Here is a 24,590-nt window from a genome sequence, read left to right on the forward strand (position 1 = left end):
AAGGAAGGAAGGAAGGAAGGAAGGAAGGAAGGAAGGAAGGAAGGAAATATTTTCTGACTTTGAATTGGCAGGTTGGATCCCCAGAAGGCAGATACTACTCCATACAGTCAGTGTCTATTGGAGGGAACATTTGACCTAAGATCTTTGTGATTCCAAGGCCAGTCTTCTCTCTCCTATCCGCTCTGCCTTTCATAATTGATATGCCATAACTAATGGAATTAAATGATAGAGACAGCAAACTTTGGTATGAATCATAAAGCGTCTTGAACATGCATAATTCAGTCAATATCCTTTGTGAGTTTTTAAAATATACATTTTCAAAAACATTAAACTTCATTTATTAAAGTTGCAACATAATACTGTGTGCTATTGGCCAAACAGAGATTTTTCTGCCCCCTGAACTCTCCTGCTTACTAATAATTCCCAGATTTTTATGATTACACTGGTACTTGTGTAAACCAGGTATCTCTGTTTAAGATAAAAAAAAAAATTATTGCTTATCTGTTATTAGAGGTAAAAGGAAAACATAAAACATGTTTTTGAACACAAAGGTCTGTGATTACAAACTTTTACACTAGAGATTCTTAACCTTTCTTGGGTCATGGACCCCCTATTGACATTCTGATGAAGCCTGTGGATTCCTTCTCAGAATAATGCTTTTAAATGTATAAAATAAAATTCATGGGGTTACAAAAGAAACCTAATGTCCTGAAGTGGAATTATCAAAAATAATTAAAAGATGGGGCGGCCAGGTAGCACAGTGAGTAAGAGCACCAGCTCCAGTGTTGGGATGACCTGGGGATCGAATCTGGGCTCGGACACTTAGCGCCCACCCAGAAATAACTGGCTGTGTAACCTTGAGCAAGTTACTTAACCCCAATTGCTTAGGGGCAGCCAGGTGGCTCAGTGAGTAAGAGCACCAGCTCCAGTGTCGAGATGACCTGGAGATCAAACCCTAGGCTCAGATACTCAGCACCACACCCAGAAATAACTGGCTGTGTAACCTTGAGCAAGTTACTTAACCCTGATTGCTTAAAAAAAATAACAATAATAATAATTAAAAGACAAGTTCACAGACCCCAGGTTAAGAATTCCTGCTCTGTGTTTTACTTTTTCTGTAAATAAGAGATTACCAAATTAGTCTATTGTCAGGAAAATTGTGAAGAATAATTTTTTTTTTGTATAGAATAAGGTACTATCATGCTGTTAAGATTTATAGTGTGCGTAATCCAACAAATTTTGTAAAATTCAAGTAAATTCTCTCTTGCTGCTAGTCAATAATTAAGTAATAAACTAAAGAGATCTTAACAGAAAACAAATAAAAAAATACAATTGATGAAACCTTGGGAAAGTAATTTCACTTTCCTGGGCCTTGGTTTTCTCCTCTTTAAAATGAGGAAAATGAGGGTTAGACTCACTAGGGAAGTTTTAAGACCCTATCCTAAGTATAGCCTCCACTCCCTCCATTAATTCATGTGTTAATAGATATTCTCTATTAACAGAAATTCATTAGCTTCAGTTGCCCTTTAGGACAAAAATTCGTATTTAAAATTATTAAATATACAGAGCAAATTTGCTTAAGTGACAGTTTGTTTAATTGAACCTTTGTTCTTCAGTTCAAAATTCTAAGTAAGACTTTCCCTGTCCACAGGGCACAGAAGGAATACTGGAAGAATCTGTTGCCAGCTTCAGGAAGGCCACACTTTCCTTCTTTGTCAAAGCCAGATGCCTGAGGATGCCAAAGGAGAAGCTGAGTTGAAATAGCAATAAGAGGTCCTAAGTGTCCTCTCTTTCTAGAAACCTTCCCTGTCTAGTCCAGTCCACACAAATTAAAATTAGCCTTTGTGGTCAGGACCACAAGGTTTGGGGTCCTTTGTTATTCTCTGATTGTTTAAAAAGCCTGATAAATTTGTTCTGAGTCAAAGAGCCAAAATAATTTGCTAAAAGCCCTGAATTAAAAAGTATTTGCCAATGGGGAAACATGTTGTGATTCCTTTTTCTTTTTTTTTCTTTTTTCTTTTTGGAGGGCAATTGGGGTTAAGTGACTTGCCCAAGGTCACACGGCTAGTGTTTGTGTTAAGTGTCTGAGGTCAGATCCAAACCCAGGTCCTCCTGACTCCAGGTCCAGTGCTCTATTCACTGTGCCACCTAGCTGCCCCATTGATTCCTTTTTCAAATTCCATCCATGCCAAGTAGGTCAGGAGAGGTGTGAAAAGACTAAAAGGTGCCCCTAAAGCCCAACCACAAACCCATTTTCATGAAAGACTAAGGTTTTCTCTTCAAAGAGGAAGGTTCTCTCCTTTCCATAGAACAGACTTGGAATAACATAAGTGTTTGCATAATTATACAATTTGGGAATTGTCAGAAAGCAGTAGAGTTCAAATAGAAGAAATCTCTGTTTAGGCATTAGTTTGCAATTGTAGTTGCTGTTTGTCCTTCATTTTGGAAGAGGACTAATCATAGAATGAGGGTGATGTCTTGACTTGCATTTGAATTGGATTAAAGTGAGGCAAAGCTGTGCAAAGTCATCAGCCTTACTCTCTCCTCCAGAGTTGTCTGGAGTCTAGTGGCAAGACAAAAGGCTGGACAAATGGAGATGGCCCTGTCAAGGATGATTCCAGGATGGTGCAGTATTACGGTGATTAGGAGGGCTTTGGTTTGGACGGGAGGTGTGGAGCTGGTTCTACGATTTCCACATACACTACTCTTTTCCCAAGGGGAGAAGGTTGTTAGGTGGGTAGGAATGGAGTCCCTTTCTCCAATACCACAACTGGTTCTGGGAGACTTTGGAAAGTGGTATTGTTGAGTGAAATAGGGAAACTTAGCAGCTTCTGCTATGGGTATTTTTGTGGAGAGGAGAACAAAAAGATTTAAGGGAGAAGCTGAAAGGACCATCTGTGCTGGTTTGTACTGGATGCCCTTGCAGTTGGTGACATGATGGGAAGAATTATTATGTCCCACTCCTGCCTTTCATCCTATCTAGATTTCCCTGTGTCTTAAACAGCTTCTCACCCGCCCCAGACCCTAGAGCTCAACAGCGGATACAGTCAGAAGAAAGAGTATAACAAGATCCTCCTACCCCAAACCGTACCAGTCAGTGTCAGGAGAAAGAAGAAGCAAGAAAGGACCCAAGTAACTCTTAGCCAAGTAAGGGAAATTAAGGCAGCTTTTAGGAATGATTTGCTTTCTTCTAGTCTGGAAGTCACTCTGGAAAAGGAAATTGAGACAAAACTGAAATGTTCCTGCTTTACATGAAAAGAGGTGGGAAGTGAAGGTGTCTGTCTCCCCTTGGCTAGGCCCCTTAACTTGTGCTCTCCCCCACAGTTAGAAAAAAATGGTGTGGAAGACCAGCTTGCTTTATGATTTGTTTAGTGTTAAAATTTATCCAGTTGCCAAAAGAAAAAGAGACACAACCAGCTGTCTTCTCTTCTGGATAATTAACAGATTTGTTATTTTCTGGCTTGGTTTTTGTACAAAGGTTAACCAGTTTACACTGTACTCTTTTTTTTAAAAGACCTTTCTGCTTAATCACTCTCATTATAATGTAGAACATTTTCTATGATGAATCTTTAACAGTGGTACTAAATACTTGAAATGGTAGGGGGTTCCATCCCCACCCCAATTAAGATAATGGAAGGATTGAATCAATCAATCATGTGTACCAAAAGTCTTTATGTAAATAAACCAGGTATCAAAGGTCTTTAATCAGTTTTATAGGACTAAAGTGCTCTGGTCATTGGATAAAAATAGGTGGCCCCTGGAAGTAACTTGTGATTTGCTAAAAGAATAATACACAAAAAAAGAGGTACTTCAGTCAAGTCCCTAAAAGGGACCCATTGGGGAAAGGAGAAATAGAGAGATTCTGCCTTACAATCATGGAAATCACACAGATCCTGAGAAACTATCAGAGGTCCCACCAATGATGAGAGTCAATAGCAAAGTCCATCAGATCTGACAGCAGCAGCTGCAAGAAGTCAGGACAGGCCAAGGCACCAGCTGTCTTGCCTAAACAGAGAACCACACCTCTGATGCTCTTTGTGAGGGTTGCAAAAAGAGAGGAAAGACCTCCCAGTGGAATAAAAGCTGTGAATTTATCCTTTGGGAGTGATAACAGTCGAAGAAGAAAGGAGTTAAGAATGTCTGGCCAAGCTGGCTGCCTAAACTAAGCAGAAAGCCCCTTTCCCACAAACTGGCTCGGCAAAAACCTGAAAATCACAACAGACCAAATAATTATTGAGAAATCCAATGAGAAGCTGCTGTAAGAAAATGTTTTCACTCCAGAACTGTTAGTCAAAAGTCTACCAGCAATAGGAAAAGGAGATGCCAACCCAGGCAGGCAAACAAGCCCTCAGCAAAGAGAGATGACAGAAACACTAGAATCTTCAAAGGTTCTGTATGAGGGGAAGCAAGAATGAAGGATCCCCTGAGAAAGCCCCAAGGCCCTGAGGAGCAGTATCAACCAAAATCATATAGGAGCCAATCACAATGGGACAATTTGGACTCCAGGGGTTTTGAAGTCCCTAGTGCCCTGACCCGATGTGATTTAGAGGGCCTTAGAGATCTGACACTCTGAACCTCAAAGATTCAGTGTAGGGGACCTGACTCCAGGAGGTAGAAATCAATACAGGAATTCACAGGATCCAAATTAGGACCAAACCAAGATGACCATCCCATTCAAAAGCACAGCAGGGGCAAAGCCTACCCCTGGCACTCTCCAGGTCAGGAACTAGGACTGGAGAGATGAGTAGACTAAAGAAAGCCCCAACCAGTAATAATAATAGTTAACGTTTATATAATGCTTTGAGTTTTTACAAAGTTCTTTACACACGTTATTTCATTTTATCTTTATAACAACCCTGAGAGAAGAAGAATATATAAATATGGAAGAAGGGGTGGGGAGGACAGGCATCAAATGAACTTCACTCTAATTTGAAATGGACAAAGGAGAGTTGAACACACACACACACACACACACACGGAGTCTGGTGTAGAAAAACATCAAAATCTACAGGTAAACAAACAGTCTTTTACCCAAAGCCCTTCCTGATCCTTCTTAACACTCAAGCCTTCCCTCTGTCAATTATCCCCAATTTAGCCTGGATTACGTCTTGCTTATTGTTGCATGTTGTCTACCCCATTAGACTGTGAGCGCCTTGACTGAAGGACTGTTTTTTACCTTTCTTTGTGTCCCTCGAATTTTGCCTGGCACATAATAAGTGTTTAATCAATGTTTATTGACTGATCGACTCTTTCTTGGATATCATGTAATTATATAGAAGCCTCAGCAAAATAATAGTGGATTTTTAATAGATTTTTGTTTCAGAGAATCTCTTGAAAGAATCAAAAGTGTTGTAAAATTTTGCAAAAATAATCTAGCCTGCACTCTTCTTGTTCAATTTGAGATCCTGCTGCCCTACCCCACCGAGAAAACCTACTCAACATTAGAGCCAGTTCTGTGACAGAACTGCATGACTGATGAGTGGGGGTGGAGGTGAATGATGCCAGCACTCTTGACCTTCCATAATAAAACCAGACTCCAGGACTCAGAGCAGACACCAACCAATGTTTCCTTTTAACAGTCAGATAAGACCAGGAATAGGCTATCTCTTATACCACCACCCCTCCCCTCCCCCCCTTCCCCCCCATCCCCCGCTTCTACCTCTTGCTTGGGGAATGGTAATTTACCATTTAGGACTACTTTTAGAATCCCTGTAATTCAGAATCAAAGGTTACCTAGGCATATGGTCCCTTCCTTTGCTACAAATCCCACTTCTCCCTACCCATTCATGTCAGTCCCATCCCTCCCTTGCCCCTATCTCACTCTATCCTACCCTTCCATTGTGCCCTATAAACCTCTATTGTATAGTTAATAAACTACCTTTTATGTCTGATGTCTTTCTTTTAAGTTTCTCCTAGCTCCTACAATCCCGGAAATATGGCTCCCCAAGAAGACACTGAATCTTCAGCTACTATCTCCTATACTGGATACACCTTCACTCAGTTCCCCGACTCACTGAGACCAGCAGAAGAAATTCTTACAACTTACTACATGCAACTTCTAGACTCTCCTCTTACCAGCATTGCTCAGAAACCTTTCCTTTCTTTTTCTGGGTTGACTCCAAACAGATATAGCACTCTCTTCAGGTTCTGATCGCTATTATCTACTGATCTTCTTAGTTCCTCTCCCTCCTTTCTCTAAGGGTTCAGCATCAAGCTCACAGTCTTCTCTACCCCTAACTCCTAGACCTCAATATACATGTCAATATCTCCTTAAAGGCCCTTGCTTCCCAGAGAATCAATTTCTTCACCTAAGTCCTTTACCTTTTCTCCATCTCAGTCACACACACACACACACACACACACACACACACACACAGAATCATTCCTGTGATATTATTACCTACCAGTGTTCTACCTCCACAATTGATAATTCTGAAATTTCTCTGTCTCACCATAACTCCCTATCCTTCCATCTCTTTGTGTTTCATCCCTTCTAAACCTATTCTACATCCTCACTGAAACCTCTTCTCACTCCACACTTTCCTACTTTCCCAAGACATTTCCTTGGCTCTGACCTAACTTTCTCCCCCCTTAAAATTTTTACCTTATATTTAACAAGCTCAACTTTATACTATCCTCTGTCTTTGAATTCATTGCTACCCTCCATCGCTGCCCAGTTCTATAACTGTTTATTCCTTTTCTTTAATTTTTTTCATTTTTAAATAAATAATTTAAATTTAAACATACAAATTTGTTTTATCACCTAAGTTTCCTCTGCATTTCTCTCCCTTCCTGTTCTCTTCCTTCCGAAGCCATCCCATATAACAAAGAATACTTTTAAAAAAGAGAGAGAGAAAGAAGAGGAAAAAACAGCAAACCAAATTTTAAAAAATTTAAAAATATGTGCAATGTTCCATTTCCATTTACCCCTCATCTCTACAAAGGAGTGTGGGCAGATGTCTTCTCACATCTCTTCTTTGAGCCATGCTAGTTCTCTGTAATTTTGCAATATTCATATTCAATTACATTGTGTTTTCTTTCCCATTGACATTGTTATAATCATTGTAAATATTGTTTTCTTGGATCTTTCTACTTCACTTTGTATCAGTTCTTTTAAATTTTTCCATGCTTTTCTGTATTCATGATATTCATCATTCCCTATAGCACAGTAATATTCCATTACAGTCATATATTACAATTTGTTTAGCCATCCCTCAATCAGTGGGCTTCTCTTTTCCAAACACAAACCTGCATTATACTCTCTGTCTGCCTCCTCTCCCACTACTCAGTTATATTGTGGTACTGCTGAATACCAATAAAAGAAATCACACAACTGTGCTGACTAGATCCACTATAAATATATATTGTATAATCTCAACTCACTGCTTCATGCTAATCCTTTTACTTTACCCTGAATGACTATCTTTTCTTTCACCTTCCTCAGAATCTTCTCTTCTTCTTCAAACCATCTATAGCACCATCATTCCTACCCCCCCCCCCCAACTTCCCCCATGGAAGAAGACCTCACATCATTCCTAAAATGATTTAAAAAAAAAATTAGGATTCAGGGGTGGCTAGGTGGTGCAGTAAATAGAGCACTGGCCCTGGAGTCAGGAGGACCTGAGTTCAAATCCAACCTCAGACACTTAACACTTAACTAGCCATGTAACCTTGGGCAAGTCACTTAAGCCCAATTGCCCTGCCCTCCCCACTCCAAAAAGAAAAAAAAAGTCTGGCTTCAGGAATTCAGCTGCTTACAAATTACTTTCACTCACGTTACCTCGTATTATCCTCACAAAAACCGTAAGGAAGAGTCAGGCAGTGGAAGCAGTATTATCTTCATTTTAAAGATAGGGAAACTAAGGTCCATGAGGACTATGAATTACCTAAGAGAGAGATAATATGTGGCAAAATCTGCTCTTAAAAAACAAACGCTTTGTGATTAAACACTTTCAGAGACTTAAAGGGTGATGAATTTTTTTTAAATTTCTAATACACAGCAATGAATTTTGATCATGATAGTGTTTTCAACATATTGCTTCCCAATCTCATTTTTTACAGAAATTCAATCTAAAACTTCCCACAGAACAAAAATAATGTCATAAATTCTATTGTACTATGTGTCAATACAATATATTGTGTTTATCTTTTGCACTGTTCAAAAATACAAAATAGGGGCAGCTAGGTGGTGAAGTGAATAGAGCACCGGCCCTGAAGTCAGGAGGTCAGGAGGACATGAGTTCAAATACGGCCTCAGACACTTGATCACACTTACTAGCCATGTGACCTTGGGCAAGTCACTTAACCCCAATTGCCCTTTCTTCCCCCTCCAAAAAACAAACAAAAATACAAAATAAATTGTAGAATTTCAGTGTAACACCCAAATTCACAGAATGGGTGTTCTCTCAACTCACCGAATGGGTCCCCCAGAAGGTAACACATTCATTCTGTGGGTCCATAGCCCTAAAACTCTAGCTCACGAAATATAGCCCCTCCCCACCCCACTACTATCAATTTGGCCATTAATATCGCAAGGAGGTAGTTAGCTCAAACTAAAAGTATTTAATGTTAAGGTATAGGAAAAAAAAGTAGCCCCAAATCTTCCCACAAGCTTGGTACATGCTCTCCAACAAGTATACCAAGAATCATCAGACAGAGTAGAAACAAAGAGAGGATACAAGTTGAGATGCACATTTATGTGACCAATGTGTAGGCAGCAAGGAGCACACATGTGGGTGACACATGGCCAATGTAGATGTGAGGTGTAACATCTAATGCTTCAAATTTTTTAGATTTGTGGAGCTGCTGATTCAGGTTGCTTCCAGTGATCTTGGTCTCATAGTCTCCACTAAATGCTGTTCCTGATGGATGTTGTCTTGTTGTCTCTACCACCTCCAGGTTCTGACTGGGATGAAATCTTATAGTATTGCTGCTATGCCTTTTTAACTATCTCTTTGGCAGCCTTACCCTAGGACCACCAGAAGCCTCCCTTATTTTGCACCCTCAGAATCTAGATTTTAAGGTCTCCCATATCCTCAGAAGGAGAGTCTCAACCCCAGCAGGTGCTAAGCTCTTTAGAACAAAGAATAAGGTCATCCCAAGAAAGCCAATAGCCTTAAACCTAACCTTTTCTTTCTAGGACTCTTACTGGAACAGGGTTTGGTCCCCTAGATTCTCAGAGAACTCACCTTAATTAATGGCAACTATCCAAAGATTTCCCAAATTTTCTTTACTATAGGCTAGGCCATAAACCAAAAATGTTGTTTGCCTTATAATTATCAAATAGCTCTGGGTTTCTGGTCTTCCCAGTTTTTAAATTGTCTCCTTCATGTAAATGATTGGGTAGAGAAGTTACAGTCCTTATCTATTCCCAGGGGATAAAGTAATTCTTTTAATTAACTAGTCAGACTCCTGGCCTTTTCATATTCAAATGCACCAACTCAATTTTCTGAAAGGACTTGTTGACTCTGTATATGACATGTGACTGTCTAATATAGGGAACATAGGAAAGTGCCCTTTAATCCATATACTCTACAAATCTTACCACATAGAGTCTGACAGAGACACACTCTTACTTCACAAATGAATTTCATGAAGAATCTGGGTCGTCAAGGCTGATGCCAATCAGATTTAGGAGATTAGAGATTGTAACTGAGAAGTTCCTACAGAGGAAGACATCAGAATACACAAGGGAATTTCAGGGACAAAGGGGATGAATTATGAAGCTAAAAGGGATACTGGAGGGAGGAGCTGTTTGAAGTAGGAGAGTGAAAACCTGGAAGGACAGCAAGAACAGAGATGTTGAGATTCGGACTTCTACAATATTAAATATGTAATTCAGCAAACAGGGCAGATAGGTAACTTCAACAACAACAATTCAACACACAAATTTAATGAACACTTCTATAAAGGCTTTGTGCATACTAGAAAAAAAAGCCAAAATATTCCCGGCTAGAAAGGAGTTTACATTCTCCTGAGACAGGGGAGACAAAGCAAAGGAACAGTTTATATAAATATATCCAACCTTGAGAAACCAATGCCAGGCCCACAGGGGCTCACTGTGCTCACTCCCTAAGGGAGGCCTGTGGTCTGGACTTCATTCAGTTCTGGGGAGTCTGGTCCCTAATGAGAACAGGGCTAGACTTGTTGTTGTTGAGTCCTGGCAGAGAAACTGGAGTGTTTTGTCATTTCCTTCCCCAGCTCATTTTTACAGCTGAGGAAACTGAGACAAATAGTATTAAGTGAATTACTCAGGACCACGCAACTAGTGAGTTTTGAGGCCAGATTTGAACTTAGGGAGATGAGCTTTCCTAACTCCAGGCCTAGCACTATTTCACTGTGCCACCTAGCCGCTCGTTAGATTCACTTTTCTCAAATTCTGTGGCTCATCAAAAACCTACTTCAATTCCCCAACAGCAAACTATTTAAAGCTTATATTTAGACTCATGTCTAGGATTTCTCCCCCCCCCCAAAAAAAAAGGAGAAGAAAGAGATGGAGGAAAAGGAGGAGGAGGAGGAGGAGGAGAAGAAGAAGAAGGTCTTGACTTGTGCATGCCCAGCCCGACATGGTTGTCCAGAACTAAGAAGGGCTACTCCAGGACAGCTAGGTGGTGCAGTGGATAGAGCACCAGCCCTGGAGTCAGGAGGACCTGAGTTCAAATACTGCCTCAGAAACTTAACACAAAACCTAGCCATGTGACCTTGAGCAAGTCACTTAACCCTAATCGCCCTGCTGTCCCCCCTCCAAAAAATGAAAAATAAATAAATTTGTTGAAACTCTTCGGAAGGTTTTTTTTAAGGTCAGAAAGTTCTGACTCCAAATCTTTTAAGCATGCAGATAAGAGTTTTTGCAGGTGACACATCATTTTTGGCAACAAAAACTTAGTTTTTAAATGTCTTGCTAATTGTGATGGCTTCATACCTTTGGCTTTGTAACCTAGTCTCCCAAGATAGAATATACACTTATGATGAGATTCATCTTAACAATATTGAATATAAATTCATACTAGAAATGATCTTGATAATTTTGAATGTTTAGCCTATCTTGCCAGATCTAGATTGTTTATCATTGTTTTTATCTTTTAATGTGTCTGATGAACAGCTCATCCTAGGAGGAGAAATGTTAGCTCTGCCATCTTGTTATTCACAAGTGCTCACATTGTTAGGATTGTCTATGTAATAATCCTATAAACTCAGTATCCCAAAGCAAGGTCAGCTCTATCTCCCCTAAATGTAGTAGGGGAAAAGTAATTCTGTAATTCTAGGTAAAGTAATTCTGTAATGTGATCCCCTCCAGCCCCCATTCAGACTGTTTCCCCATTGGTAAGTACCAGTACTTAGCACCCTGGTTCCAGTTCCATTTAACCAATTAACATCAGTTAGCATCTACAAAGGGAAATTTACTAACAAGGAGAAAAGTACAAAAGTTTCTCCCACAACACCTACGGGGGCGCGTGCTCTCATCTATAACATCTTGGTCTTTGAGGACATTAGGCTCAGACCTAAAGTGTTTCTATATAACATTCACTCTTAGCACATTCATTTCACAGCTAATGGATGGATAGATTCACATTTCTCCTAATGCTGGACTGGATCAGGTAAATCACTCAGGACTTTGCTCCTGACTTTCTGGTTTCCCAGCAAATTCTGGCATGGACTCTAACTCCTGGACTTCTGATGGCTCCTCCCCTGAGCTTTCAAATCTCACAAGATCATAGATATCACCAATGTCCTTCACCCTAAAAAACAGGGAGAGAAGTGGCGGGGGGGGGGGGTGGGGACTGTGATAGACACGATAACAGAGCTTTATACTATTTACAAGATACCTAGCCCTGTGGGGAATCAAGACTCGAGGCCTCCCTTACTTCTTTATTTGAAGCTAGACAGACAAGAAAGAACAAACCTTCAATCCAATATTTCTTTTGATGAATCTTTATTTGCTCATTTCACAAGGTTGAGTTTAACTAAAATTAGATATCATTCATAAATCCACTTAACTAGGTACATGGAAGCTATAGTACATTATAATATGCTGAAAGCAAACAAATGGGGAAGAATGCCACTGTCAAACGCTCTGGGTTGTAGAAATCCTATTCCTCCTCTGCATGTCTCATGTCCTGTATGTGAATGAAGCATGACTGTCTGATATAATGACCAAGATAGAATGCAAGTGTCAGACCATATATTAAATATGAGTACAGCTAAAAACTGATGTTCTATTTCCCTATAAAAATGAATATAAATAGAAGTTCTAATCTTTTATGTCTATACTCCCAATATGGTTGGTGGTTATTGTCCTTCATTCTCAATGAGGACCAAAATGACATGACTATGCTAGAGTCAAGTTTCAGTGTGTCTGACTGTGGCTGATCAGACCAGTGTGAGCTCAGAATGCTCTGCCACAAGTCAGGCACAAATAGTCCGTGTGAACATTTTTTGGGGGGGGGAATCTCTAAATTGGCTCATCTCAAGTTTCTTTTGAGCTACTTCAATTCTTCTTTGCTCACAGAGCACAGCACCTTCTCTGATAAGGGCACACCATGCTAAGTGATCCTGTACCAGTGTCTCCCATGGCAATTCCAAAGTTGTAAGAGAGACCTTGAGAGTGTCCTCGTGTGGCTTCCTCTGACCACCATGTGAACGCTCGCCCTGTGTGAATTCTCCATAAAATAGTCTTTTTTGGCAAGTGTACATTTCACATGCGGCCAACATGGCCAGCCCATTGGAGTTGCCCTCTCTCCTCCTAGGATATGTCTACCCCACTTTGGGAGCCCCCAATCTAATCTAGTCTCCTTATTTTGCAGTAAGAAAAGTGAGGTCCAGAGAGATGAAGACTTGCCCAAGGAAACATAAAACTAGAGTTTAAAAAAATCAGATTGTACACATTTCGAAAGCTAAAATATGTCATTGTTAGAGTGTCTACTTAAATTAGAAGTATAAGAAAATAATTTAAAAACCGTGTACACTGGACTCAATTCTAGGAATGTCCTTAGACATACTTCATACTTCAAAGTGTATGGGCTTTCTGCCACAGGGAGGTGGAGTGATCTTTTTTTTTTTTCATAAAATGCAAGATTTACAAGTGGAACAACCGAAAAAAATAAAACTGGCTGAAGCTAATTTATTCCAGTTCTATAGCAGATGTTGACTGTGTTTTAAAAAAATAAATAAATAAATGAAAGCCAGCACACAATCCTCTGATAAAAGTTGCCTTGCTGATAAAGTCAGGAGCTGAGCCCTGTCAGTAGCTTATGTAAAGATGACCAGCAGTGGTCTGAAGAGATGAGTTGAAATAAGGGGTAAAGGTTAGCTGACAAAGAAGGTTCCTGCTTCACAGTAGTCTGATGCCATTGCCCTAAGTCATAAGGCAAGTTAGGCAATTCATTTTGGCTGAACAGTGGGAGCTGCTAAGTAAGCTAAATACCTGGTTCAATCAGTAATGAAAATGTCTGAGAAGTTTTTGGAAGGGTACAATTTTATTTGAAATCAGTGTGTGTGTGTGTGTGTGTGTGTGTGTGTGTTCAATGATACTGACAAGGCTAACATTTATATTACCATATTTAACTTCAAATTTCATGAGTTAACCAGGGGAATAGAAGCAAAGGAGGCAAGGTCATAATTGAGATGGCATTTCTTTTTCTATCCCATCAGTTCCAGCAGAAAGGCTGTTTTTTGGTAAATTTGGGAGTAAAAGCAGTCTGTCTTTAGTGGCTCTAAAAGCCCTTTTGGGGGTGGCACAGTGAATAGAGCGCGGGCCCTGGAATCAACAGGACCTGAGTTCAAATCCAGCCTCAGACACTTAATACTTACTAGCCGTGTGTTCTTGGGCAAGTCACTCAACCCCAATTGCCCTGCTTTCCCCCCCTCCTAAAAGCAAAAACAAACAAACAAAAAAAAACTCTTTTTGTTACCTCCAACTCCCATGTTGCTCCCTGTTGGCCCGAGTTCTCCTCTTGTGGAAGACTTCTGTTTTCTCTTTCTTTCCTCTCCCTTTCCACCTCCACCACCTGACATTTCAAAGTTTCTGTCCTTCCTTCTGTCCTCTTGTGTCCCTGTTTTCTGCTAGCTAATCTTATAAGCTCATTAATAATAAGGTTTACCTGAATTATTTTGTGATTTACTGTGTCATCTTCCTAGAGAATATACAACTGTGAACAAAGTTCTTCAATGTCTTAACTTATAAAAATCATTTTTCACTCAGTGCATCACCTCTTTGTCAGGAAGTAGATAATATAGTTCATCACTGGTTCTCTGGAATGATGGCTGGTCCTTGTATGGTTCAGAGTTAAGACTTTCAAAGTTATTTGTTGTATAATGTTGTTCTTATGTGAATTGTTCTTCTAGTTCTCTGGCTCTGCTCACTTCATTTTGCATCAGTTCATACAAGTCTTCCCAGGTTTTATTTTTATGATGAGTGCATGTGTGTAAGTGTATGTGTGTGTTGTTGCCCATGTGTATATGTGTATATCCACATATTTGGGTTTTTTTTTTAATGTAGCTTTAAGGGAGGTATGAAAACATATCCCTGCAATCTCATCCACAACTCTGCAAAGGAAATTGATTACTTCCTGGAAGGAAACAGGAGATTTGGGGTCATGAGGCTGGCCCATTCACTTCTCCCCAGAGAGGGGATACAGGACTACAATTATATATATCTGCCTCCCTAAGCATAACTAGTCTGGGGGAAATTTGAGATTTATGTCACTCTACTGATCACTATCCCTTAACAGGGAAGGAGTATTCCAAACTATATCTGAAAGCTTGATTCCCTTTCTACTACATGCTTGTTACATAAAGATCATCACAGATATTGAATAGAAATAAGTTCATTTATCCAAGCAAATATCAAACAGAATTCTGAAAAGTTATACAGATTAAAATATACCAGACAATACAAAGAGTGAATCTGTAAGCAAGATTCACAGCTTCCACAGTGAGAGACAGAGACACAGAGAGATAGAGACACAGAGAGAGTCAGAGACAAAGACAGAGAGAGAGAGAAACAGAGAGAGAGGCCTCATGTATAGCCCATTAAGGGAAGCTTGCTTAGGGGAGGCTTGAATGTAGGAAGGCTTTCACACATTTTGTTAATTTCTAATTAGGTACTGACTCAGGAAGGTTGTGATGCCCTCTGGCTCTAAAAAGGGTACATATACACTGAGGTTAGCATTTTGCTTTGGGGATCACTCATTGGAAGAGTGTTCCTATGATTTCACCAAATGAGACTCTGGGTAGCTGTTAAGAAGTCTGTTCCCCACCCCCACTCTGAAAAACCCAGATGTTGGTGCTTCTCTCTCTGGTAACTATGTATATATTGCCTTGGTCAGACAGTTGGATCTGTCTGTTGATCTGTGCTAATTTCTCAGTTAGAAGCCCTGTCTGTGGGTCTTTATTTCTCTGCTTGTATTTTCTCTATTTTCTTTATTTGGATTTGCTGTGAAAAAGATTGTTGCCCCCTTGAACAACTATCTTTCCTAGTAAAGCAGATCTAAGAACCTGTGCTAGCAGCCATCGTGGGCATGCCAGTTGCAATTATACATGCGTAAGGTATTATCTCCTTTACATACTGACTTCCTCCCAAAGTCTTTCTTGGCCTCCAAGGACCTCTCCCTGAAAAGAACCTGGAATGGAGTATGTCTTCTCTCAAAGCTAGAAACTAGAAGAAACAGATCTTTCCTCTTCCAAGTTCTTGCCAACTCTGCCTGTCACACAGGCACCTATTGAGACAGAGATGTCTCAATAATTATTTTTTGCCACCACTATCCTGTCATTATTTCTTATGGCATTGCATTCATATACCATAATTTGTTCAGTCACTCTCCACCACTTTAATTTTTATTTCTTTGCTACTACCAAAAGAGCTGCTATAAACATTTTTGTAGATAAGAATACTTTTCCTCTTTCCTTGATCTCTTTGGAGTGCAAGTCTAGTAATATTATCAATAGTTATACATTGTCAAAGGCTGTAAACAGTTTGGTAAGTTTGTGGGCATAGTTCCAAATTCTTTAATGCTTTAACTAAAAGGAGTAAATCTAAGAATAGAATTTGAGACTTGGCAGCAGGCTGGTAGGGGATATGCTCTCCTCAGAGGCTCATTTTCCCTAACCACATCACATCATGCAAGTATCTGCCTAAATAATAATATTAATAGCTAACATTTATAAATTATTTTCTATATTATAAATTACATTTTCTATATTATAAATTATATTATTTCTATATTATAAAAAAATTTTCTTTGTGCCAGATACCATGCTAATCACTTTACAATTATCTAACTTTATCCTCACAACAACCCTGAGAGGTATTATCCCCATTTTACAGATGAGGAAACTGAGGCAGACAGAGGTTAAGTGACTTGTCCAAGGTCACACAGCTAGTAAGAATCTGAGATCAGATTTTAACTCAGTTCTTCCTTCCAGCTCTATCCACTGTGCCCACCTAGCTGTCCCTGAGTACATTTCCTCTAAGTATAGGGTTAACTCAAGGTATCCTTAAGTTGCTGACTGTTAATCTGGCAAGTCACTTAATCTTTCTGAGTTTCAGGCTCCTCATCTGCAAAATGGGTAAATAACAGCATCTACCTCACAGGGTTGTTCTAAAGACAAAATAGATAATATGTATATATTTCTTTTCCCAATTTCTGAAGTCTTTTCTAAAGTTCAATATAACTTAAATAATAATAATAAATAATATAACTTAAATAAGTAACATAACATAACGTACAATATAATATAATACAATTTTTAAAAATACGTGAACCAACAGAGAGGGAAGTGAGAAAGAACAATATAATAAATACTGTAAAGACAAACAACTTGGAAACACTTAAGACCAACCATGATTCCAGAGGAGTAATGATGATGAAGCAAGATACCCACCTCCTGATAGAAGTGATGAACTCAAGGTGCAGAGTGAGACATGTAGTTGGACATAGCCAATGCAAGAATTTCTAACAAGTTGTTGTTGCTGCTGCTTTCTTTTTTCAATGGAATGGGGCAATAAAATACTTTTGCTATTTTGTTATTAAGTTAAAAACAGGGGGAGGCTAGGTGGCACAGTGAATTGAGCACTGGCCCCGGGATCAGGAGGACTTGAGTTCAAATCCAGCCTCAGACACTTAACACAAAAAGTAGCTGTGTGACCTTGGGCATTAGGCAAGTCACTTAACCCCAATTGCCCTACCTTCTTCCCTCTAAAAAGCAAAAAGCAAAAAAAAAAAGTTAAAACAGACACAGCTCCAATTTCTCTTAAGATATAGCAGCTAACATTTACATAGGTTTGCAAAGCATTTTACAGATATCTCAATTTATCCTCACAACAGCCCTGGGAGGTGGATGCTATTATAAATGAGACAAGCAAGTTAAGTGACTTTCCCAGAATCAAGTCACTTAACCCCAATTGCCCTACCTTCCCCCCTCCAAAAAGCCAAATGAATAAATAAATATAGGCAATATGACAACTCGTCAGGAATTGTGTTGCAGGTATTCTATAGGTACAAGTTGCAATTCCATGACATTTTCCACCAGCACATGACATTTTAGGCCTTGTTTAATGTGTGTCTTGGTCCATGTTCACAAAGAACATACGATTATAGCTTCCTGACAGTATTGTGGTAGACGCAGTGAGATAATACCAAAACCCACTAGCCCATCTGTTGGATGTGGCTCTTACACAGCACACAGTTTAGGGTTTGATACTGAAATAAAATGAGGTGTTTAAGTCATCAAACAGTTTGAAAAAGGAGATTTACTTTGCCCTAACACAGCAGGGGTATACAATAAAGATACTGGGACACTTAATTCTTATGGCTGCATAGAAATAAGTCTGGGCATCAGGATAGAACAGGGTGAAAGACATGGTGACTTGAATGGTTTTCAGAAATCTACCAAGTCCAAGAGGCCTAGACTATGTGTAGCTAGAACTTTTTATGCTCTTAGAGGTTGTGTTAGCAAAGCTGGGGTCAATCAGGTCCAGGGAGCAACTTTGCCAGTCTATAGTACAGGAGAAGGGCAGGGGCCTGGGCCATGTTGTAGGGTAGAGAGAAAGAAGAAAAGTCTTATCATACCATTTCAGCAAGCAGAAAATGGTGAAATAAGTGGTTGTTCACCAATAACAACCCACAATAGCCTTATTCTGTTAACAGATGAAAATTTCAATGTGGGTGACTGAAAGAAACCAATTAAGTGCGGATATAATTAGTGCCTAGAGATATGAAGGTCCCCTGCAGAATGCCCACCTTCTGGATTAAAACATTAGCATGCAGCTACCTGGTGGGAAGAGCACTGGATTTAGAGCCAGATGAGTCCTAGTATTGCCACTTATTATCTGTATGAAATTATACAAGTTTCATTTCTCCAGGCCCCAGATTTCTCATTTGAAAGTGAAGGGGTTAACTAGATTACCTCTAAATCTATGAACTTTGTGACCACCCCAGCCAAAAGGTAAAGATTAGCTCTCCAGCACATTCTTCTAAGAAATGTTATTGATCTTTTACAAACTGAAAGGTTGAGCAATAGGAAGTGAGGCCCGGAGAAGGCCTAGCTGTACTGCTATGTAAATTCCATGTGGTCGAGGATCATTGATGAACAATGAAATGATCTGTGGTCACATATCAAAGTTAGAAAACAGAAAAGCTACTTATTAAATATCAGATTTCTCTTATTGTGCCTAATTTTAATACCTGCCCATATGATGTATATAATGTACCCATATAAAAGAACAAATGGCCACTATTCAAAATAGTGCATTAAAAATAGACCAGTCTATCATTCTTGGTTTTGTTGGTTTGGCAACTGGATAGAACCAATGGCTTGTTTTCATGAAGGAGAGTTTTGAACACTCGCACACATATAAATTCCTCTTTACCAACATAGTTTGTTCCATCAACCAGTTGACTTTTTTTTTTAAAAAGCAATCGAGGTTAAGTAACTTGCTCAAGGTTACACGGCCAGTTATTTCTGGGTGTGGTGCTAAGTATCTGAGCTCGGATTTGATCCCCAGGTCATCCAGACACTGGAGCCAGTGTTCTTACTTTCTGAGCCACCAGGCCGCCCCTACCAGTTGACTTTTAAATAGTTTTAAAGACTAGAAACTTCCTGTTTTCTTTCTCTTCCAGCTGTGTCTTTACCTTGTCCATGATCTGTTGCATTTCAACCACTGGCCAAATTGGCATCTGAAATTCCTCCACATGTCATCCATGCAAGTTGAGCGGTAAAGACGGTCTTGATGGGGCTGCTATGTGCTGAACATCAGAAACAAGACATTCTGAAGAGTGACAGGCATGCCCTCATTCTCTTGGCCACCTCTCCAAGATTCTTTGTTTACCCAGTCAGGCAAATAGAATTTACTCAAGTAATCTAGACCACTACTCTGCTGCAGATTTGAGTCCTACCAGGTTCTTTTCTTTTCTTTGCTTCTATGCTTTGTGTCCAAAGGATCTGAAGAGCCAGTTTCAGAACCCACTGAAGTATCTCTGAGATACCTTGGAGGATTTCATTCCAGATTTTTTTTGAGAATAGACCCCTGTAAGTAAATGACTGCAGTGCCATCTCCATGTAAAGCTATAAGCTCCAACTGGCTTCTGTTTGGTTGGAGAGGCCACCATTCTCTTGATGCATATGACCACAGCTCCCCTGCTTTCAGCTTCCTAGTGCTTTTGTATATTTGGGCTAATATAGAGTGAGAGTGGGAGAATGCTGAGTTAGGAAATAGGAAGGCTGACTTTCAAGTTAAGAAATTGAGACAGAGTAAAAAGACTGAATGTGGAATAGGCAATAGAGAGATTCACTTCTGAAAATAGGGAGAAGTCAATGTTGAAGTGGCCTATGTGGAGAAAAGAGAGAATTTAAATGAAAAAAATCCTTCAAAATTTGTGTGGACCCGTGGTCTTACTGGGTCATGTTCTCTACAAGTACATACTGCAAACAATTCATATTTTCTTGTCCTGTACAATGAGATCCATCATCATTTGGAAGGAATTAGACATCTACAGAAGAAAGAGGAGGAGGAGGAGAAGGAGGAACAGGAACATGAGTAAGAGAAGAAATGGCAGCATTCCCCAACTTGACATTATGAGGGTGATGTCTTGACTTGAGAGTGAATCAGGTTTAAATGCAGAGTTGGGCAAAATCATTAGCCTCACCTTCTCCTCCAGAGTCATTGGAGTCCAGTGGCAAGACAAGACAGCTGTCAATAGCCCAGCAATTTTTGTGAAAGTGACAAATCAAATTTTGATGGTCTCTCCTTCCTTTAAGTCCTTCCCCCTACCTGTTTGCTGATGCCTGAAATTCCTCCACAGTTGGGCTTTTCATTCTACAATTAGAGATAAAGCTTATAATATAAATACCTTTGGGAAAGATCACACAATAACTTAAATTCAAACTTTATTAGTCAACTAGTAAGATGCCATGGAAGGTAGCTAAGTGATCCAGTGGATAGAGTGCCAGGCCTAGAGTCAGGAAGACTTACTAGCTGTGTGACCCTGGTCAAGTCATTTAACCCTTTCTGCCTCAGTTTCTTCATCCGTAAAAAGAGCTGGAGAAGGAAATGGCAAACCACTCCAAAAAACTAAAAGTAAACAAACAAATTAATAAAGACCAAAAAAAAAAGATAACCAGATACCATAAAATATCAATACACATACTCATCCAAGACTTATATTGAACAGCCACTTTGCTCCTCCTCTTAGGCCACATCTTATCAACTGCTCATCTTACAGATTGGATCAGAGGCCATACTTTGGAGGTTTTAACCCTTTTGTCCAATCCCACCCAAAGGAACTATTCCTTTGAGGGAAGGTATTGTCTTTACTTTTACATTTGATCCTCAATACTTTTAGCACCTAGTAAAGCCATTCATTTTTTATTTAAAAAAATAATCTCCCCAATGAACTGCTCTTGTGCCAAATTTTTGTGCTTAGAGTTATAACTTTGGTTAAGAAATTGAAGGCTCTCTTTGAATATAAATACATTCCATGGGAAGGTGATACCTTCTAATAGGTGTGATTTGGCCAGGGAATAATAGCAAAAGGAAGCACAGCTGAGCTTTGCCTAAAATCGTGGAATATGAATGTAGGGCAATTACCAATGAGATGAAAATCCCAGAGACGAAGCTGCCCATTATATTTGTACTTTCTGTCCTTTCACTTAGTTTTCCAATATTCCATCAAACAAAGTTGGGGTTAGTAAGTAGTATTTTAATATTAATATTGCTAAATTAATATTGTTCCATTATGTGGTTAAGCATTGCTTCTTGTATACATGGAAATGCAAAATAGTCTACTTTAATTTTCAACTTCTATTTAAGAGATGTTCTTTCATTTCCTCTAAGACAGTCTTACTTGGTTTTGAAACAAGAACTTAGATCCATTGAAGCCAGGTAAGAGAGGGCTTGGGGGCCCCCAACAGAGACAGCAACTTCTCCTGGGGCTATCAGCCCCTAGCCTGGAAGTTTAGAAACCACCTGCCTGACTCTTCAGAGCCTAGGATGACAAGGTGAACTCTGGCTGCTCCTATTTCCCCTCCCTGACCTAGAAAACCCAGAGATAAGTGTCCTACCCAGAGTGAAATCCTGGGATGGTGGAAATAGCTTCCAGCTTGGGAGTAACTGAAGGTTAACTGGGGTGTAACTGAGGCAGCAAGGAGTCTGAAGAGAAGAGGGGGAGGGATCCCAACAAGCCCTACCTCACCTGACCAGCAAAAGCCTGCCTGAGCAGTAGCCCAGAGGCATAGAGGCAGAAATCTGAAGTGGCAAGAGCACCCCTACTCCACAGAGTACTCTGTGAGCATCACGCACTGAGAGCCCTTGCCTTGGCCTCAGTCTACACACCCAGAGGCCACAACACACAAAGCCAAAATCCAGGCACCTAGCTCCCAGCCTGAGAAACCAGGAAACAGGAAGTTACAATGGGAAGGAAGGAAGCTGAGAAGGAGAAGGGGAAGGCAAGTAATGATTAGTGTTTATTATAGTGAGGAAGAACAACCAAATACAGAAGACAACATGGACTCTATACTCACACCTGAGACCACAGAAGGAAATATGAACTGGTCTCAAGCCCAAAAAGAACTCTTGGAGGAGCTCAAGAAAGATTTTAAAGGCCAAATTAGGAAGGTAGAAGACAAATTTAAATGTACATACACATTGGAAAAAAGTCTCACTGAAGAAAACAAATCCTTAAAAAGTAAAATTAGTGAAGTAATTGGAGAAAATACCTCCCTAAAAAAGGACCTAAAACTTAGAATCAGTCAATTTGAAACACAGGTCTCCATCATGCACCAAGAGTCAATCAAACAAAATATGAAGATTGAAAAATTGGAAGAAAGTGTAAAATATCTCACTGGAAAAACAACTGACCTAGAGAACAGATCTAGGAGAGATAACTTAAGAATTATTGGTCTATCGGAAAGCCATGATGAAAAAAGCAGCCTAGACATCCTCCAAGAGATTGTCAAAGAAAAATGTCCTGAAGTCCTGGAATCAGAAGATAAAATAGTTATTGAAAGAATTCACTGGACTCACCCTGAAAGAGATCCCAAATTGAAAACTCCAAGAAATATAGTTGCCAAATTCCAGAATTACAAGATTAAGGAGAAAATACTGCAAGCAGCCAAAAAGAAACAATTTAAATATCGTGCAACTACAGTAAGGATCACACAGGACCTAGAAGCTTCTACATTAAAAGATCAGAGGGATTGGAATTTGATATTTTGTGGGGCAAAAGAGATAGGACTGCATCCAAGGATTAACTACCCAGCAAAACTGAGCATAATCTTTCAGGAAAGGAGATGTTCATTTAATGAAATAAGGGACTTCCAGACTTTCCTGATGAAAAAGCCAGAGCTCAATGGAAAATTTGGTCTCCAAATACAAGACTCAAGAAAGACATAAAAAGGTAAACAAGGAAAACACACACTCACACATACACACATGCACACATGCACATGACTTGGGATACAATAAGAGCAAAATATTCACATCCCTATAAGAAAAGCTGATAACTTCAATTTTGAAATTTATATGATTATCATGACTCTTAAAAAGGTTATACATAGATAGAAGGTGTGGGTATAAATGAACTAATCTGATGATAAAAAAAACCTTATAAAGGGGGTCAAAGGGACTACAATGGGATAAAAGGAAAGGATGAGACAGAAAAAGTAAATTATGCCATAAGAGGCATAAAAATACACTATAGTAGAAGGGAAGGAAAGAGGGAGAGGAACATCATTTGAACATTATTCTCACTGGTTCTGGTGCAAAGAGGAATCAACATAATCAGTTAAGTTTAAGATTCTAATGTTAAAAAAAAAACATGAAAACTCATTAAATAGAGGGAAAGGAGGGAGGGAGAAGAGCACTGTATGAAATTTACTCTCATTGGTTTGGGGTCAAAGGGGGAATAACATACTCTGATAAGTATAAAAATGTATTGTGCCCTAGAGGCAGTAGGAGGCTAAGGGGGGGGGGGATTAGAGGGGAGGGAAAAAGTAGTAAGGGGAGAGGGTAGACAAAGAAGGGGGGTTTTACCAGGAGGGAACACTGAGGGAGGTGGTAGTCAAAAGGAAAACCCTCAAGGAGGGGAAGGGAGAAGGACAAAACAAAAACATAAGCAGGGGAGGGAATAGGATGGAGGGGAAGAGACAGACAGTCATCATTACTGTGAATGTGAATGGAATGAACTCTCCCATAAAACAGAGGTGGATAGCACAATGGATTAAAAACCATAATCCAACAATATGCTGTCTACAAGAAACACATTTGAAACAAAGGGATACCCACATGTAATGAGAATGTAAATTTTAAAGATCTTCCCTGCCCCTAGGCTAAAGTGCACCTGGAGCCTGGGGTGGGAGGCTTGTTTTTCAGTAGATACTTTTTTATTGGCCAGTGGGTCCGAAAGGTTGTTACATGCTCTGAGCCAGGAGAAGGCTATATAAGCCCCGATGTGTAGCTTTGTTTTGGGGGCTCACTTTGAGAAGTGTTCTGTGATTTGATCTGTATTCTGGGAAGCCGTTGTCCAGGGCCCCCCACCCCCGCCTTTGAAAAACCCCGATGTGGAAACCCAGATGTTGACTGGGTATGGATGTAATGGTTGGACAGTTTGGAAATCTGTCTACTTGATCTGTTTCTGTCTTGATAATTCTGCCTGTATACTTTGAAGTTCGGGGTGTTGACCTTTTCCCCTGAACAAGGTAAACGATATATGTCTGACTGATTAAAGTAAGCTTGTTAACCCCTTTTGAGTTGCTTTCCTTTATCAAAGCAGATCCAAGAACCTGTGCTGGTAGCAAACCCTGAGGACGCTTGGGGTGCTTGCTGCTACACCACAGGGTAAATGTAAAAGGCTGGAGTAGAATATACTATGCCTCAGCTAAAGTAAAAAAAAGCAGGGGTAGCAATCATTATCTTAGATAAAGCAAGAGCAAAAATAAATCTAATTACAAGAGATAAGGAAGGAAACTATATCCTGCTAAAAGGCACCATCGAGAATGAAGCAATATCATTACTTAACATATATGCACCAAGTTGTATAGCATCCAAATTCCTAGAAAAGAAGTTAAGAGAATTAGAGGAAAAAATAGATAGCAAA

At 39.7% G+C, this 24,590-nt stretch overlaps 1 protein-coding gene across 2 annotated transcripts in view; it reads left to right on the forward strand.

Moving 5' to 3' along the window:
• BHMT2 (betaine--homocysteine S-methyltransferase 2) overlaps positions 1 to 22,103 on the forward strand; it is a 37,678-nt gene extending 15,575 nt beyond the window's left edge. The window contains exon 8 of one of the 2 annotated variants that reach the window (XM_069096309.1): positions 19,119 to 22,103. In XM_069096309.1, the coding sequence (XP_068952410.1) occupies positions 19,119 to 19,179 (61 nt within the window). In that variant the 3' untranslated portion in view covers positions 19,180 to 22,103. Of the gene's footprint in view, positions 1 to 1,651; positions 1,983 to 19,118 lie in introns of those variants that run through there. The other variant, XM_069096308.1, reaches the window with a different exon arrangement.
• Positions 22,104 to 24,590: the final 2,487 nt, after the last annotated feature.

Source organism: Petaurus breviceps, unplaced genomic scaffold, assembly GCF_028583685.1.
Source record: "Petaurus breviceps papuanus isolate PSGF00001 unplaced genomic scaffold, PetGlider_PUasm1.0 229, whole genome shotgun sequence".
NCBI classification, from domain to species: Eukaryota; Metazoa; Chordata; class Mammalia; order Diprotodontia; family Petauridae; genus Petaurus; species Petaurus breviceps.